The sequence below is a fragment of the Macaca thibetana genome, chromosome 15 (assembly GCF_024542745.1).
Source record: "Macaca thibetana thibetana isolate TM-01 chromosome 15, ASM2454274v1, whole genome shotgun sequence".
Classification (NCBI taxonomy): domain Eukaryota; kingdom Metazoa; phylum Chordata; class Mammalia; order Primates; family Cercopithecidae; genus Macaca; species Macaca thibetana.
In genome coordinates this window covers 67,354,637-67,374,428 of record NC_065592.1, presented here as the reverse complement: position 1 = coordinate 67,374,428, position 19,792 = coordinate 67,354,637, and the positions used below count along the sequence as shown (strand labels likewise).

General features: G+C 34.3%; 1 protein-coding gene across 9 annotated transcripts in view; it reads right to left on the bottom strand.

The window, feature by feature from the left end:
• MPDZ (multiple PDZ domain crumbs cell polarity complex component) overlaps positions 1-19,792 on the bottom strand; it is a 174,438-nt gene that overhangs the window by 79,214 nt on the left and 75,432 nt on the right. For 8 of the 9 annotated variants that reach the window (XM_050761615.1, XM_050761619.1, XM_050761622.1 and 5 more), the window contains exons 13-18: positions 12,342-12,451; positions 9,376-9,522; positions 8,351-8,515; positions 6,307-6,492; positions 4,945-5,154; positions 2,464-2,580 (exon numbers count right to left, since the gene is read on the bottom strand). In XM_050761615.1, the coding sequence (XP_050617572.1) occupies positions 2,464-2,580; positions 4,945-5,154; positions 6,307-6,492; positions 8,351-8,515; positions 9,376-9,522; positions 12,342-12,451 (935 nt within the window). The remainder of the gene's footprint in view (positions 1-2,463; positions 2,581-4,944; positions 5,155-6,306; positions 6,493-8,350; positions 8,516-9,375; positions 9,523-12,341; positions 12,452-19,792) is intronic. The other variant, XM_050761620.1, reaches the window with a different exon arrangement.

The following is a 19,792-nucleotide window of genomic DNA, read 5'->3' as shown; positions in this document are numbered from 1 at the left end:
ACAATTAACAAAGGGCCTGGATCAAGTCTAAGTTTAAACAGTTCCATAGTTAAGTAAAATATTTACTTTCTTCCAGTTCCCACGCCCAACTCTTATAATTTTATAATAAAATTACGTCATAATTTTTCCTAGTCAACTAAAATAAACTGTTATTCAACGAGGCAGCTAGGCAATTATATATTTGTAAGCCACACTAAAACTATATATTTTGTTTAAATTATCTTGAACTAGATTTTAAAACCATTCAAGTTGCAGAAACCAAAAAGAAAATCTGTGATTTCATGCTAAAATTATACTAACAAACAAGGGGCCTAATTATGATCTGGTTATGGTGAAGCTTTAAGTTATAAACTTGTTAGAAAATGCATAAAGAGTGAGATAGAGAATTTCACTACATATGCTCTAATAATCCTATTGCTGTCTTCTGTCACAGAGTCAAGATTAATATTTAAATCAAGATGAGCTTGAAGTTCTTTTTGCAATTCACTCAAAGTCATACCTCGGAATAGGCAGAACTGACATATATACTACCTTTCTCTGATATTAACAGCATTTTCTGTCTATCTTGGCAAAATTCCATATGTTCTATTTTTTTTTCTTTCTTTTCTTTTTTTTGTAATTTCAACGTATTGTTTAGCCAGGAGAAGTTAGAAGAATTGTAGCATTGTATCAGGTCACGTTCTTACAAAAAAACTATTAAAAATACCTGTGGGCCATTTTGAAATGATTTTCTCTTCAAATATATTTCATAGGCCTAATAATTTAAATACATGTTCAAATTCACTAATGAGTCACTATGTGGAGGTTGACCCTTACAAATATACGTAACATACAACAATCTAGATAGATGGTATTAACTAAGCCTTGTGTCATAGATTACAATACATATTTAAGTAACATTAATGAGAGAATACCTCAATATAATTTGTATGTATACTGCTGGTATCTTAGGATCTTAGGAGAGACATTAACAATCAATTCATTTATTTACCGTAGAGATAAAACACTAAGAGTCAAAGAAGTTGAGTGACCAGTCCAAGATTACTTAGCTGGCTAGGGAGAAGACCCAGGATGCATTCTACCATTATAAGATGCCAAGCTCACATAAAAGTGGAACTAATCTGCCTTTTGATTGGTATCCATTTAAGGAGGTTCAAGGAAGCCATGTAAACTCCAGAGAATATTACTTCATCGGTACTTTAGAAACAATCATATATAGTATTTGTATCCTGCGACATTTCAAAAAGTATTTGCTATGGCTGGGTATTATTTAACACCACAGTACCTTACGTAATTTGTTGTATATACTAAGCTCTCTAGTTTTGAAGTGCTAACATAATACTCCCGGAGAGCAGGGCCATACGTTACCTGGTATGTTAAGTATTCCAGTGTGAAATTGTTGCATTTATTATAACACATACAAAAACTTCTCAAATAGCTATTTCAAGAGCTTGCAATTTAAAAATATTAACGAAAGGAATCGTCTCCCCCAAAATTAGAAGCAGCACAATGTATATATAGTCAAAGAAATAATTCACTCTGTTTTAAAGCAAGATGTGTGCAGTTATAAACACATAATGAAGAATTTAACAGGTTTTAAACCTTTCTCCAGTCTAATGAAACTAAAACAAGTATTTAAAAAACAAGTATATTCCTTTTTAGCAACAGTGCACAATGTCTGCCCCACAAAAAAAAACGTTGAGTAAGGAACCTAGCTCTAATAGTAGGGGTAATGTGAACAGGATGTACAATTTGTTGTATTTATATTGAGTAAATGTCATATGTATATTTATGCTTGGTATTTAGCTTTATCCTTTAGTTATTGATATAGTATTGTACCCTCTACCAGAAAAAAAAGTTTCTTAAGGGCAGAGTGGCTCCAAATACTTTTATTCCAATGGATACTATTTTAAACATCAAAAAGAAATGAAATTTTAATTTATAATTTTTCTGGCAAATCAGTATATTTACATATATGTATTTATAGAAAACATGAGGTTTACCTTTCCTTAAAACTGTGGTGTTCTTAATAACTGAACCAATTCATATGATTTTCAGACTATAAATATCTAATGGAAAAAAGATACCTATTACCTCATTAAATAGAGCCAAAACAGTGCTTTGTGACTGAATATTGAACACAGTTAAAGAATGCCTAGAGATATCTAAGCGTGAAATTGGAGCAAACAAAAGCTCCACCAACTTTAGGTATGGCACAAAGACTGACTCTACACACTGCTACAATGCAATGTTAATTAAATTTTCCTCACAAATGTTTTTCATATTTACTGTGGTTTTTCTTCCCATTTTCAACTATGAGAACTAAGTTGGAGAAAACATGTTTATCTTTCCAAAATATAATAATGAACAAAGAATATAGAAGATTTCTTCAGAATATTTTGAAAGGCAAAGTAAGACACATCAGGTTTCTGAAAGAAAGCTTGGTAAGTCATAGCCACTAACCAGAGCCAAGTCAGCCCTAAAGAGGGGTTTGTCAGCGAGCCCTTCTTCCTCACAGGAGTGTGGTGGGTAGAGAAAGGAATCCTCCTTAGCAGAAACATAACCTTCTTCTGGTGAAAGCTGTGGGGAAAATGGTATTCAAGGAAAAGAGAGAGAACAGCAAAGAAGAAAGAAAATGGAAAAGAAAGGTAAAGGCAGGAAAAGTGAGGGGGGGAAGAGAAAGAAATTGGAAAGTTTTCAAATGATATGACTTCAACATAGAATGTAAGTATAAAATCTGATATTCACATTTAACATTCATTTGATAAGACACAATGAGGATTATTTACTCTAATATAAAAATCACCTGTTGGATGAAAATCCCTTTCTACTAATTTTTCATTCTTCTTGTAAGATTATTTTTTAAATGAATGAATTTTAATATTCTAATAATCTTCTGGTTCTTTTTATCTGCAAAATATTCTGGCCAAACAATGACTTCCTAATATAGAAATGAAGCAACTTTTAGGTATTAAGAAATAAAAGAAGTTGCAGAAAAACAAATATTAAAAAGAAATATCAACTTCAGTCATCCCCCTACAAGAATATTATTTTAAAGAATTCAATTTACTTGAAAAGGAATGTTAGTGAACTCTACAGTGAACTCAATTTAGCATGGCTTATAAAACAAAACAAAACAAAAACCAAATCTCTACATGTCCACAGTCTGCTTAACTTGCAGTTTAGAGAGATTATATTCCAAACTTGGTCACACCGACAGAAAAGCTACCACATTTATTCCACTCTCAGATGAAATGGGCTAAAATATTTAGATAATCAGCCTGCCTACATCACCTGGTATCAGTAAAACATACAGAAGAAGCATTATAGGGGAAAAAACCGTTTTTCTTCTCTGCCCATATATGTGAGCTTAACATATATTAAGCCTCTATCATATTTTGCAATGCGTACTGAATTTAAAATATCAAATACTGTCATAAAAGAAATTTATTTTGGAACTATACAGAAAAAAAAAAGACTGCTTCTGAATAACTGGTATGGTTTCACCTTAAGGACAGTAAAAATAAAAGGTATATTGAGTCATATTTGCCATTTCTCTATGTCCAACAGAAAGACCAGAACCAAATTTATAATCCAATCTCAAAAATACATAGAGTCCCTGATAGCCTATCTTTATTCTTACATTCCCGTCCATAGTGCTCTTTTGTCATGATTTTTACAAGCCTGGTTCGATTTCAGATTGGATTACCATATTCTTCAATCATCTTGCCCTCCTTCTCTTTCTTTTTTCATAAATACATTTTAATAGGCTACTGAAATCATTTGTGAACTAAAAAGTGGTGCATAAAACTTTAACTGACGCTTAAAATACATTGACAAAGCTTACTGTTTTAACAAATTCTTTCACAAAAATCAACAAACTCATATTGCTACTTATGAAACTATAATTATGTGTTTGCATTTTCTTAAGAAAATGTGTATCTGCTTTTTCACTTCAAACTATATTCACGTACTGGAAAACAACCCACAAATATTGAGAACATCTCTAATATTTAACTGCAATACAATAAGTGCATCTAATACAATATACTGCTTTATGTAGCACAGATTCATAAAGTTGTTTCTATTATTACAGTAATTTATGATTTGGGAGCTATTCCCTGCCAGGAGAGCCACAAACTGATGAACCCATTTTGGAAAGTTTAATTTCCTGCTCTGCAGTAATTAGACAGCAAATGTGTTGAAGTCAACTGAATTTAGCAACTTGAAGTCACTCTGACAGAGATTCTACTTTATTCCACTGTGATTAAAGATTTTGTTGTTAATGCTATTAATTTTTCTAATACCCCACTACATTGGTATAGATATTGTAAGCCATATTCCTTTTAACATATTTGATTTTGCATTCATCATGACCTTATTATCAAATATAAAATGTCAAGGCTGGGCACGGTGGCTCACGCCTGTATTCCTAGCACTTCAGGAGGCTGAGTGGGGGGGCAGGGGGGGATCACTGGAGGTCAGGAGTTTGAGACCAGCCCGGCCAACTTGGTGAAACTCTTGTCTCCACTAAAAATACAAAAATTAGCCAGCCATGGTTGTTGTGTCCCAGCAACTCAGGAGGCTGCAGCAGGAGAGTCGCTTGAACCTAGGAGGTGAAGATTGCTGTGAACCGAGATTTCGCCACTGCACTCCAGCCTGGGCAACAGAGCAAGACTCCATCAATCAATCAGTCAATCAGTCAATGTCAAAAGTGAACCAAAGACCAATAAGTTAGAAGTTTATTTATAAACTTCTTGGCTATTTTCTTTCTTTCTTTTTAAAAATATTACTCAAAATTAAATCTTTATACCCATGGAGCTAGTAATCACGTTGATGAAAAGTACTAAAAGTCATGATTCAGTCATGAGAACACCTAAAGCTAAAAGTAGACCTATGAACCATTTTGCTTATAAAAGGAAGCAATAAAATCTGAATTCTTACGGGTAAAGGCTTAGCAACTCCTATTCTCACAGTTCCTGATGGTGCTCCCTTCAGTGCTTCTACAGCTTCCTCAAGACTGCTATTTTCCAAGTTAACATCATTTACAAACATGAGTCGGTCACCAGGAAGAAGTCGTCCATCCTTTTCAGCAATGCCGCCAGGCACCAAAGAACGAATTATAATCACAGTGCTTGCTGGATCAATTGGATCCTGACAGAAGGCAATAAAGAAAGAGGAGTCAGCTCATTTTACAAAGAAAATTCTTCTACAGGTCGTCCACTCTAAATTGTAAGGAATGAGTAATTGTTTCAAGTGTGTTTAAAAATTTTCATGCCAAAAAAATTTCATACAAAATTTCTAATTAATTATTTAGACAAAGATTATATCCATTTTAGAGGGTTTAGGAAGAAGTCACCTTAAACAATGGCACTCTCACTTCCTAATATTCCTGAGTAGACCTCTTAAATTGTACAGATAACTTTAAAATTATAATTTTAACTTTGATAAGTTATCAAATTTTGTAACTATTATTGGAGGCCAGATGTTGGGTATACTAATTATTAACAAAAGCCCTTGTTAAACAGGGTGTTACCATATGGAACATCAACTCACTACTAGAATATAAGTGCACTGAAGGTAGGACACATTGTTTTGAAATGAAAGAACAGAGAGAGAGAGGCCATAAAGTATGTGGTACTGAAGTATTTTCAGACACACAGCAACCTTAATGTTTTAACAAGGCTCTAGAGTCAGGCCCTATGAACACAGCTTCCTGGAGTCATCTACAGTGGCTTTCTGATCCAGTGTAAGGAGCAACAGCTGCACTCCATCAGACAGGCTAACCATCTCCTTGCTTAGCCAAGAATGCAATGCAGACAGGGACACAAGGCCAACTTGACCAACTTAAGTATATTCATAAATTTTGTCAAATGATTGGAACAGCAGAAATATTAATTGGCATATCAGATTATACATTAGCATTCATGTTATAGACAAAAGAAATATCTACTTCTTTATGACTTATCATTAAAATATGAGTCACCAAATAAGTGCATGGAAGTAAAAATAATATAAACACTCCTCAAATAACAAAAAAAAAAAACCCACTATGATATTCCTAAAATGTGTATTCCAATTCTCAAGAGGTGAAATAAAAATAGCTCAATGAACTCAATATTAAAAGAAATCCTTTATGATAATCAATGAATCATATAAATCACTATTGTGAAAGACTGACTGGAAAAAAGAAATTGTCTTTGATGGCTGTAAACTATCATCACCTGCTTTTTCTTTGATAGCAACAATATGCCTTTAGTATACAGCATCTTTAAAAAAAAATTGTTAAAAGCAGTATATACTTACCTGATAATCTAAAATGCTAAAACCAAGTCCTTTGCTCCCTTTCTCCAGCTCTATGTGCTGAATGCCAGCCTCCCACATGGCCAAAGGTGCTTGAACCTCCTCTGTACTCTGATCCGCATCAGTCATCGCCAGCACTGGATCCTCTGTCTCTGTTGACCCGATGAACTCACCTAGATCTACATGAGGCTGGATAACATCAGACAGCTCTTATTTCAGAGGCATTACATTTGCTGACACACATACCAGCACTACAAGAAAAGGGGTATTCCCAGCGCCTGTCCAGAACAAAACATCCTCAAACAAGAGTAGCAACAGCTTTTCATGAAACCTTTAGGAATTAAGGTAGTAATTATTGAAAGCTGTTAAAAAGGAAGAAATACCTAAGTTTTAACAAACATTAAAAATATATGATTCAATGGTTTACGAAAATATGCAATGTTACATCTCGACAGCACGACTGTGGGTGACTGTCACTTCTTTCGTCAGTGTTTCAATCATCTCTACAGTCAGAAAAAAATGTAAACCCATTTTGATATTAAATAAAAGGAATTCTTAAGATAATTAAAAACAAGAGAAAATGGATATATACAAAAGTTATATACTCTATGCAAATAAGAGTTCTAAAATGCTGTGACTTGTGCATATGGTTATTTCATTAACAAATAAACATACACAGTGGCAAAACATAAGATTTGAAACCAGATTTGCCCCAGCTTGAAGCAGCTTGAATATTTAAAATCTGAGTTACATTGAGCAATGTTCATAACCTGGGCCCCAGAGTTACCCATCTCATAGAATTTTCTGAGGACTAAATGAAGTAACATTTATAAAGCATCTGACAGAAATAGGGATTCAAAATGTTAGCTTCTTTCAGTAAAAATAAATTAAAGAATATAGGTTAATTCAAACTTTGTTCATCTATACGAACATAACCTAAAGATGTGTTTATGAGGATGAAATTCTAGTTTGTACAGTATCTTTGCTTCTAATCAATTATTGCACAGCCTAGGACCACAAATGCAAATGACGCGTATCTGCTTTATTGTAATAACCCCATTATACACATAAAAACATGGATGGATATATATAGGGTGCTAGACTTTGAGTGCTATAAAATTTGGAATTATGTTTCTTGTTCTACCCTATTCTAATCACCCATATGAATATTAAACTATGCATTTTATTCTTCAAATTTTTCAAAATTATTCCATTGTACTGATTCATTCAATATAATATAAATCAAATCCTAACATCATCTCTCAATATACCTTAAAGGAGATTTGATTAGACCACAAATTATGCAAAGTCCAAATTCTAACTTTAGGTATGTATTGTGTATCCTCAGAAAAGCTGATTAGCTCCATTTCTTGACATCATGATATCAATGAATGAAAAAATAATAAACAAACAGGAAAATGTGACTTCCTGAATGTCACAGAGAATTATCTGACATGTAGCATTATGGACTCAAATTTACGGTATTTTAAAAGGACAGTATGTAAACAAGTAAGACCTATCCACACAGAAATACTGTGTCCATCCATATTTTAGCCATTCACTAAGTGGTAACTGTGTGCCAGGCAGAGTTGGATAGGTTATTCAAAAATATTTTTTAAAACTTATGTACTATGTACACACTATTTATATACTTCAGTTTTCTCTTCTGCAAATGGAGATGAATATGAGCATCTACTTCATAGAAATACTGCAAGTAAATTAAACAAGTATGTAGTGTGCATTAATATCTAACATGATTACATAATCTTATTTAACCTTCAGGGCAACTTTTTGAGACAGGCATCATGACTGACATTTTACCAAGGAGAAAACTGAGGTTCAGAAAGATGAAGTGATTTACCCAATTTCCCACAGCTAGTGTCAAGTCTGATTCAAACCCAGATTTGTCTGACTTTAAATTCTATACTCCAAGCCATGGGCTATGTGAGTAAATCAAATACCTAATTAAAAAATGCTTAAAATTTTTTAAGTCATTTAGCCTTTCCATTATATATGTAGGTTAACCTCATGTATGCAAATCTGATACCTTTTCTGTTAGCTCAATATCACATAAGTCCAGGCTATCCAATTCTGATTGGGTGGTGGGTGGCACAGTTCGACGACAGCACACCATTGTCACTTCTATAGGCAATTCTTTTAAGATATTCACCACGTCTTGGTGATTTTCCCCAAGTAAAGTTATGCCATTTACCTGTGAAAAAAGATATATTGTCCAAGAAACAACACTTCATAATATGAACATTCTTTTGAACACCTTTTTTATTAAATATAAATTTTACTATCGTCATTACCATAGTTTACTGTGCTCAGAACTATAGTGAGACCTGTGGAAATACCATCTAAATTTATGTGCAAGTTTAGAGTATTGTTGGAATTAGAGCTTCTAAAGCACTCAAAGAAAAACCACTAGCTTTCATTCATGTTTGATCTGCCAGTGTAGTGGTCTGGGAAAAAAAAGACAATAAAAATACTTCCAAAGAATGAAAGGGACAAGGAGAAGAATATTATAAAACGTTGACATTTTATGTAATTATAAAGTAAAAAAAAATTGGACAATGACATCTATTGTATGCTAGTGTGTTTTGAAAAGTGAGGGAAAATAATATATTCAAACTTTCTTATTTATGCATTAAAAATACTGGCAGATTACAAAGAAGCAAATATGTTAGTAGTTACCTAATGAAGGGTGATGAGAACTGGATGAATGGGGACAGGAAGGAGACTCTTGGAAACATCCTTTATCTTTGTATTCTCTGTGATTTTAAACACGTGAATGTATTACTTATTCTAAAAATTAAATAAATGTTAAACAACTTTCAGACTGTTTTTATAGTTTTCTGAACCTAAATAAAAAATGGCGTGGAATTAGGTCTAAAGCTAAATGTACACACAGATACAAAATTTCTGCTTTGGGTTGTTTTCATCTGTAGATTTTTCTCAAGTCCCCTTTGGAGGGGAAATTTAAAATGAAAATTTATTCACCACATTAAGCCTCCTGCAACCTTTTCCATGTCTCGTTTAAGGAGGAGAAGGAACAGCATAGCTCCTTACTTCCAATAGCTCGTCTCCACTGAAAAGCTTCCCGCTGTGTCCAACAGGACCCTCTGGCAGAACAGATCGGATAAAATGATGTCCCACTGTTGCTTCCAGGCTTATCCCCAATCCACTGTTCTCACTAAACTTGCTCACATGGGCCACCTGAAAAGAAAAAAAAGAAACCATCACAATTTTTATATTCTTTCTTTTTATTTCTACTCATGCACACATTTTACGTTTTATGTTTACCTAAAAGTGGTCATCTTTCTCACAAAGCTTCAAAAACCATATGGCAAAAAACTGCAAAGCTTTGGGGCTTTTCCTTTGAAAGAGTACTGGTGTCTTTTGATTTCGTGAACTAACAAACTGAACAGAAGCAGTGAGCTGCAAGCACCCATTATATAGGTCTCATTTGCTTCTCATAAATAGATACAATTTTTCTCCTTGTTTCCCAAGTAGAAAAACGAGGTTCAGAAAAGTTACCATGACCAGAGTTGCACAGCTAGAAAAGGGTTTGAATCTAAACAAAGAACCTAGAACCACATTCCTGGTTTTATGCTGTATCCAGAGACAATGGTCTTTAAAAATGATCAAAGCTTAAAACAAAAGAATGAACTTCCAATTTCCTACTGTTAAATTAAATAATGAAGAATGTTAGAAAGCTGCTCGTTTTCACACAGAATCCAAAAAATATAATACTAAAATCAGAAGGTATGCCAAAGATGATCTACTTTATCCCTTTCATTTTATAGTTAAGGAAACTGAGGGATAAAAGGACTAAAAAAAAGTTTCATTAAAAAGAGCTTTTTCAACTTTTAATGATAATGTGCAGAAGTCAGTTTCAGAGGCGACATCATCTGACTTTGAAATCTAATACTGGATGAAATCCTTCTCACTCCTGAAAACCCAATTTAGACATCACTTCCTCTGAGAATGTCCCATCCAATAATGTCCATTAGTCAGTACTGTTATACTACTTCCCTTATGATTTCATTTATGCTGTATCACTACATAGCAAACAATTTGAAGTCAGATCTATGTCTTATTACCTTTATCTGACCACAGCCCATAAACAACTTAGTCCTTTTTCATTTATTGTACACTTTTGCCCTTGACAGATTACTAGGAATGCCACCAAGAAAGCATGAGCACAAAGGGTAGCTAAAAGTTCAGCCTTTGGATAAAGAAAATGTAGCACATATACACCATGGAATACTATATAGCCATAAAAAATAATTAGTTCATGTCCTTTGCAGGGACATGGATGAAGCTAGAAGCCATCACTCTCAGCAAACTAACACAGGAACTTATAAGTGAGACCACCATATGTTCTCACTCTTAAGTGGGAGTTGAACAATTAGAACAAACGGACACAGGGAGGGGGACATTACACACCAGGGCCTGTAGCGGGGTGGGGACAAGGGGAGGGAGAGCATTAGGATAAATACCTAATGCATGCGGGTCTCAAAACCTAGATGATGGGTTGATAGGTGCAGCAAAACACCATGGCATGTGTATACCTATGTAACAAACCTGCACATTCTGCATATGTATCCTAGAACTTAAAGTAAAATTAAAAAAAAAAAGAAAAAGTTCAGTCTGAGCTCTGACGCCTATGACAAAAAGGCTAGTTAAAAGGTCTCCTTCATTATTCAGTTACCACCCAAAGAAATGCAGTCTCAGTTATGCACACCTGCCACATTAACCCTATCCCTCCATGAAAATAATTTCTGAAGTTTCATGTTAAATTAACCACTGTTAAGATGGACCTTAATGTATTTTTCCTTAAGTCAATTCAAAATGGTAGTAACAGCTATACTTACTCAATCCATATTTGACTGTTAATCATTTTGAATGTTTAAAAAAAAAGATTATAGCAAGGTGCAGTGGTGCATGCCTGTAATCCCAGCAATTTGGGAGGCTGAGGCGGGCAGACTGCTGGAGTCCAGAAGTTCAAGACCAGCCTGGGCAACATGGCGAAACCCAGTCTCCACAAAAAATACAAAAATCATTTGGGTGTGGTGCTGCATGCCTGTAGTCCAAGCTACTTGGAAGGCTGAGGTAGGAGAAGTTTGAGCCCTGGTGGTCAAGGCTGCAGTGAGCCATGACTGCACCACTGCACTCCAGCCTGGGTGACAGAGCGAGACCTTGTCTCAAAAAATGAGAAAAAAAACCCAGATGATTATGGTCACGAGGATTAAATCAAACACTAAGAACACTGCTGCTTGGCACAAAGTACTCTATAAATGCTAGTCATTAATATATGTCATCTGTTGTATCTTCTCCCTTCTAGTCCAGAGGCATACAAATTTACAAGAAATATGAAAAATTCTACCTAACATAGTATTTTATTCTTTCTTTTGAAATCCGTGAAATTTGCTGGTATGTATCTTAAGATTGATCATTTATATGAATTTTGTTAGACCTCCTTTTGGAATGGTAGATCACAATGGCTATGCTAGATATACAGGCTATTAATAAACATAAAACATTCACCACAGCATAAGAGGTATGAAAAAAAGTATGCAGAATTAACCTCTTCAGGAAGGTAAATACATAGGAGGGGAAAAGAAAGAGTAGAAAAGAGTCCTTTTACAATTTCGTTCATAAGTCATGATACATTTTGTTTTATTTTTAAATAAACTCATTCTATTTTCATTCTTTCTATAAATCGTAGGTTTAAAAATCAGAAAAACCCTTCCTTGTGTCTATATTATTCATACTATTACTGGAAATATTAAAATACTGATAAAATACAAGTTTCAAAACTTCTATCCCATTTATTTCAGTTCCTTTGTTACTATATACCTTTTTCCAACCTAAATTTTTTTTATTACCTGAATCACCACATTAGGTTGTCTAAAAAAGTCCTGTACATTTGGTTCTTCTCTGGAACTCTAATGATTGCCTCTATTATTCCCTCAAACTGCCTGCTGAAATACAGTTACAAGTTGTAAATTACAGAAGGTAAGCTAACCCACCACTATTTCATAGTTAATTCCCATAATCCTTTGCCACTTTGTCAGCAGGACAGCTTCTTGTTTTCGTGCATCTTCTATTTCTTCTATCTCAGCTGACAGTAATGGATACCCTGAAATAGTCAAGGCAATTAAGTTAGTAGCAAACTACAAAAATCTCCATATCTTAACATCCTGTACCAAGGATTCTGTGATCAGATCCCATTGTATCAAATCAAATTCTTCGCCCAATATATGGGCTATTCTCATCTCCATAATTATTTTAATACTTCAATTAAGAACCCTATCATTTCTATGTTTGACACTACTCACTTTTAACAGATTTATTTTAAATCTTAACTATATTTCTATTAAAGTGTCCATGTATTATCTAATTTTTATTTAAAAGAATAAGGACTCTGAGTAGTTCCAGAATTCACTTTGTAGTCCTCTGCTAATGCTACAGTAAAAAGTGATGTCATCTTCAATGTTGTCTGTTTTATTTTCATTTAGTTCATCAGGGGGAAAAAGGACTAAGTTATTACTTCACAAAATCAAACAAATGAAATCAACAAACAATATATATAACTCCATGTACAATGAGAAAATATAAAGAAATAATAAACTAAAGCTATACATTAAAAGCCTATAATTGATATCTCAATAATTTACAAAAAGAGAAATTTTTAAAAGGAAAGAAAAACACTAAACAAATTATGTAAACAATACTGAATTTAAAATGTTTACCTAAAACAAGAAACTGGTTGAGAAATTTAAAGTCATAGTCAAAGATTTCCATATTTCATGACAGTTCCTACTCATAAGAGTTGTCTTTTTAAAATCTCTATTAGGCACTATTCTCTAAATTAAATTTCAATATCCTTTTTAGCTTTCAAATTTCAAAGTTAAAGAGTGTTAAAAAATTCAGATTTCTTATTAGTTGCCTCCTCTTTTAGTGGGAATATCCAGGAGCTTTCATTTCAGGCATATTTTGTAGATCTGTTATGCTTTAAGCGAATAAGATGATTCTGTTTTCTCCTTAAAAGACTAAACAATAAACTATAATTTCTTTTTTGGTTTGAAGACTAGCCTCCCCAAATAAGTGTTATTTTCTCAAAATTAAATTCAGTCCAGAGGTTAACAGATATAAAAGTACAGCTAGATAGAAGAAATATGTTCCAGTGTTTTTGTTTGTGTATTTGCTTGTTTTTAAATTAGATGAGGGATCTTGCTATGTTGCTCAGGCTGGTCTCAAATTCCTGGTCTCAGTAACACTCCTGAGTAGCTGGGATTACACCAATAAGCCACCATGCTGAGCAATTCTAACATTATCGGGTGACTACAATTAACAAGTTATTGTATATTCTCTTTTTAAAATATTTTAATGATACATAATCATATATATTTATAGGGCATATATGATATTTTGATACATGCATACAATGTGTAATGATCAAATAAGGATAATTAGGATATCCATTTCCTCAAACATTTACTATACATTTTTTTGTGTTGGGAGCATTCCAAATCTTCTTCCTATTTTGATATATACAATAAGTTATTAATTATTGCCACCCTACTGTACTGTTGAACACTAGAACTTATTCTTTCTCTTTAACTATATTTTTGTACCCAGTAACAAATATCTCTTCATCCCATCCCTCCCCAAACTCTTCCAAGCCTCTGGTCATTCTACTCTCTATGTCCAGAAATCAAGTTTTTAAGACCCCACTTGTAAGTGAGATCATGCAGTATGTGTCTTTCTGTGCTTGGTTTATTTCACTTAACACAATGTCCTCCAGTTTCATCCCTGTTGTTACAAAAGAAAAAATTTCATTCTTTTTGTGGCTGAATGATATCCCATTGTGTATATATACCACACTTTCTTCATCCATTGTCCTGTTGATGGGCACTTTGGTTGCTTCCGTATCTTAGCCATAGTGAACAGAATGGCAGTAAACATAGGGGTACAGATATTTCTTTGCTATACTGATTTCCTTTCTTTTGGATATATACCCAGAGTAGGATTGCTGGATCATACGGTAAACTGTTTGTTTTTTGAGGAACCTCCATATTGCTCTCCCCAGTGGCTGCACTAATTTACATTACCACCAACAGCATATGAGGGTTCCCCTTTCTCCGCATCCTTGTCAGCATTCATTATTGCTTGTCTTTTGGGTAAAAGCCATTTTAACTAGGGTTAGACGATAACTAGGGTTATCTCATTGTAGTTTTGACTTGCATTTCTCTGATGATCAGTGATGAACATTTTTTCATATACCTATTGATCATTTGTATGTCTTCCTTTGAGGAATGTCTATTCAGATCTTTTGTGAATTTTTAATCAGATTATTTGTTTTTCTATTGAGTTTTTTGAGCTCTTTATATATTCTGGTTATTAATCAGATGGATAGCTTGAAAATATTTCTCCCATTCTTTGGGTTGTCTGTTCACATTGTTGATTGTTACCTTCGCTGTGCAGAAAAGCTTTTTAGCTTGATGTGATCCCATTTGTCCATTTTGGCTTTGGTTGCCTGTGCTTTTAAGGTATTACATAAAAAATCTTTGCCCGACCAATCCAATGTCCTGAAGCATTTTCCTAATGTTTCCTTCAGGTCTTATATTTATATATTTAATCCGTGTGTGTGTGTGTGTGCGTGTGTGTGCGTGTGTGTGTGTGTGTTTTGGGACAGGCCTCTGTAATATACTTGGAAGTCTGTTGGTGTGATGCCTCCAGCTTTGTTCTTTTTGCTCAAGACTGCTTTGCCTATTTGGAGTCATTTGTGGGTACATGTGAATTTTAGGGTTGTTCTCTACTTCTGTAAAGAATGTCATTGGTATATTAATAGGTATGGCATTGAATATATAGATATCTTTTGGTAGTATGGATATTTTAACAATATTAATTCTTCTAGTCCATGATCATTGAATATCTTTCCATATTTTTGTGTCCTTTTCAATTTCTCTCATCAGTGTTTTGTCGGTTTCACTGCAGAAATCTTTTACTTCTTTGTTCACATTTATTCCTAGGTATTTTATTTTTCTTGCAGCTGTTGTAAATGGGATCACTTTCTAGATTTCTTTTTCGGATTATTTGCTACGGTGTATGCTACTTATTTTTTATGTTGAGTATGTATCCCGCAACTTTACTAAATTCATATCTCAGTTCTAACCATTTTTGGTGAATTCTTTAGGTTTCTAAATATAGGATCATTTTATCTGCAAATAAGGACAATTTGACTTATCTCTTTCCAATCTGGATGCCCGTTATTTCTTTGTCTTGCTTAATTGCTCCGGCAAGGACTTGCAGTACTTATGTTGAAGAAAAGGTGGTAAAAGTGAGCATCCTTGTCTTATTCCAGATCTTAGAGAAAAGGCTTTTGACTTTTCTCTGTTCAGTATATTAGCTGTGGATCTGCATATATGGCCTTGATTATTTTGGGCATGTTCTTTTAATTGCTAGTTTGTTGAAAGATTTTATCATGAAGGAATGTTGAATTTTATTGAATGCTTCTTCAGCATCTATTGAAATGATCATATGATTTTTGTTCTCTGTTCTGTCAATGTGATGTATCCCATTTACTGATTTGCGTATGTTGAAACATCCTTGCATCCTTGGGATGAACGATACTTTATGATTAATGATCTTTTTAACGTGTTGTTGAATGTGGTTTGCTAGTATTTTGTTGAGGATTTTTGCAACTATGTTTATGAAGGATTTGTAGTTTTATTTTCGTTGTGTGTCCTTGTCTAGTTTTAGAATCAGGGCAAGGCTGGCCCCATATAATGAGTTTGTGAGTATTCCCTCCTCTTCAATTTTTTGGAATAGTTTAGTAGAACTGAATTAGTTCTTTAAATGTTTGGTAGAATTCAGCAGTGAAGTGTCAAGTCCTGGGATTTTCTTTAATGACAGACTTTTTATTACCAACTCAATCTTGTTACTGGTCTGTTCAGGTTTTCTATTTCTTCATGGTTTAATCTTACAATCTTGGTAGACTGTAAGTGTCCAGGAATTTATCCCTTTCTTCTAGGTTTTCTGATTTACTGGTGTGCAGTTGTCCATAATAGTGTCTAACAATCCTATGTATTTCAATAGTATCAATTATGATGCCTCCTATTTGTCTCTGATTTTATTTATTTTAGGTCATCTTTTTGGCTTAGTTACTACGGCAAAAGACTTGATGACTTCGTTTACCTTTACAAAACCAACCTTCTGTTTTCTTAATCTTTTGTATTTTTGTCTCAATTTCATTTATTTCTGCTACAATTATTCTTCTTTCCTTCTGCTCCATCAGTTTGGTTTGTTCTTGCTTTTCTCAGTTTCATAATTAGTTTGTTTATTTGAAGTCTTTCCTCTTTTCTGATGTAGGTATTTGTTGTTATAAACTTCCCCCTCAGAACTGCTTTTGCTGTAGGCCATAGGTTTGGTATGCCGTGTTCCCATTTTCACTTGTCTCAAGAAATTTTTAAGTTTCCTTTTGAATTTATTGATGTATTTACTGTTCAGAAGTATAGTATTAAATTTCAATGAATTTGTAGAGTTTTCAATGTTTCTTCTGTTATTGATATCTAGTTTTATTCCATTATGGTCAGAAAAGATACTTAATATGATTTTGGCATTTTAAGATTTATAAAGACTTGTTTTGTGTCATAATATATGGTCTAGCCTGGAGTATGTTTCATATGTTGTTGAGAAAAATGTGTATTCTGCAGCTGTTGGATGGAATATTCTGTAAATGTCTATTGGGTCAATTTGGTCTACAATGAAGTCTAACTGATGTTTTACTGTTGATTTTCTGTCTGGATAATCTGTCTACTGCTGAAAGTAGGGTGCAGAAGTCCCCTGCAATTATTATATTGCAGTAAATCTCTCCCTTCAGGTTTATTAATTTTTAAATATATTTGGGTGCTCTGATGTTGGGTGTATATATATTTACAATTGTTATACCTGCTTGCTATATTGAACTACTGATGCTTTTCTCATTATATAATAACCTTGTATTATTTTTTTACTGTGCTCACTTAGTCTATTTTATCTGATGTAAGTATAGCTACTTCTGCTCTTCATTTTTGTTTCCATTTGCATGAAATATCTTTTTCCATTACTTCACTAGAAAGCAATGTAGCAATATTGGGGCTCCTTTGAATGTGGTGTTTCTTTTCTCTTGATGCTTTCAGTTTTCTTTTTTATTTTGCTAGTCTGATTATGATGTGCCTTGGGGATTTCCTCTTTGTATTGAATATATTTGGTTACCCCTAAGCCTGTAGCTGGATGGTGGTGTCTTTCTCCAGATTTGAGAAATTTTCAGTTACTATTTCCTTAAATGTGCTTTCTAGGCCTTTTTCTCTCTGGTCTCCTTCAGGAATTCCTATTACACAGAGGTTAGTTCACTTGATGGTATCCCACAATTCTCATAGGTCTCCTTCACTCTTTTAAATTATTTTGTCTTTCTGCTCCTCTGATAGGGTTATTTCATATGGTCTCTCTCCAAGCTCACTAAGTTTCTCTGTTTGATCAAATTTGCTTCAATAAAACTTTCTAATGAGATTTTGGCTTACTGTATTATTTATTTCTAAGGTTTGTATCTTTTATTTATAAAAGATAAAAATAAAAGATACAAAGATAAAAATAAAAGATACAGTGAAATAAAAGATACAAAGATAAAAATAGAAGATACAAAGAAATAATTCTTTATCAAATTTCTCATTGTGATCCTGGATTTTTTTAAATTTCATTTTGTTTTCTACCCATATTTTCCTGTGATTCCCTGAACCTCTTTAGCAGGATTATTCTGAATTTTCTGTACAACATTTCATAGATCTTCAATTCTTCTGGGTCCACTGCTGGAGCTCTGTTAGTTTCTTTTGGTGGTATTCTACTTCTCCATGTTTTCACAATCCTTGTATTTTTACACTGATGATGGTTCATTTGAGGAGCTGGCTACCTCTTCCAGTTTTTGCAAGTGCTCTTTGGTGGTGTCAGAGCTTTACTACTTGGTATCAGAACTTAAATGCTGGGCTGTTGTTTTTTCCCATTCTGGGGAGGATTTATATGAGTACTGGAACTAAAACACTTCCCTGGAACTAACTCCTTGATGTGCTATTATTTCCTGTCTAGGGAAGGCTTACAGCGAGCACCGAAAGTTAAACATTGCCCTAGAATTGTATTGTTGCCCTGCTCTGGGTCCCCGGTCTGGGGAAGATTTAAGCTGGCACCAAAACTTAACCCCAACCTTTCAGTTGTTTCTAGGCCAGGAGATGGCTCCATGAGAGCACCAGGATTTTGTGGAAAATCCAATTAAAGACAGCATCTTCCCACAGATTGTACCCCAGCAGCAACATGGAACCAGCCAGTCTCTTCAACATGGCGTACCCACTTATCAGAGTGCAGAATACCTGCCAAAATGCATGCCAGTCACTGTGATCAGTGCCTCTGTCTTTGTTCCCAACTCACCCCAAGTGCTTTAGCCCTCCCAGAACTCCCAGTGGTTCACAGGCAAGGGACCTAGGTGGATTTCCAGTGAAAGATTACCAGACTAGTGGAGAGACTGAATGTCTAACTCCAATTTCCTCCTCTCATCTTGGGAACTGTGGGTCTAAAGCAATTCTCTTTGAGCGGCATTATGCCAGCTTGAGGAAGGGGGCAGCTCAGCCTAAAATTACCATTTATCTTATCAGTCATGGCTTCTCTCAATTCCGTAGGCCTAAGAAGTTTCTCTGCTTCTCCCTCTAGTTCTGGTGAACTCAGGGTTGAACTCTGGTGAACTCTGGTGAACCCAGGGTGGTATTTTTGTCTTTGATAGTTTCTAGTTGTATGTATGTAGGAAGAAGGATGTGGGAGGAATCTTCTAATCTGTCATCTTGTGATATCACTCTTCAATTTACTGTATATTTTCAAATAGCCAGAGGGGCAGGATGTTGCATTGAGTGTTCCCAACACAAAGAAAAAATAAATCTATGAGGTGATAGATATGCTAATTACTCTGATTTGATCATTATATACTATATACATGTATGGAAATATCAGACTGTACCCCAAACATATGTACAATTATTATAGGTCAACTAAAAATAATAAAAGCAAATAAATTCAGTACAGAGGGAAATAACTATGCAAGGATGAACACAGATTACAGGGAAGCTTTGAACTGATTCTGCAAGAGAAATAGGAGAGTGTTCAGAGTCCTATCTCTTTCCCACACTTTCTAAGTCTGCTGTGTTTACACAGCTAGGCAGTGATTTAAGCAGGTGAGATTATGAATGGAGAAAGTAGGGAATCATGCTGCTGATAAAAATAGTCTGTAATTCATATTCAGCCAACCTTCAGCAGAACAACTCTACATTCTTACCCTCTCACAATTGCCCCAAGACTGGATTTCAGGCATATATTTAAAAATCATAAAGTCTAAACCTCTGATCTGGCTGGGAAGTCAAATGACTCGTCCAGGCTTGCATGACGTGTAAAATACCTGTGG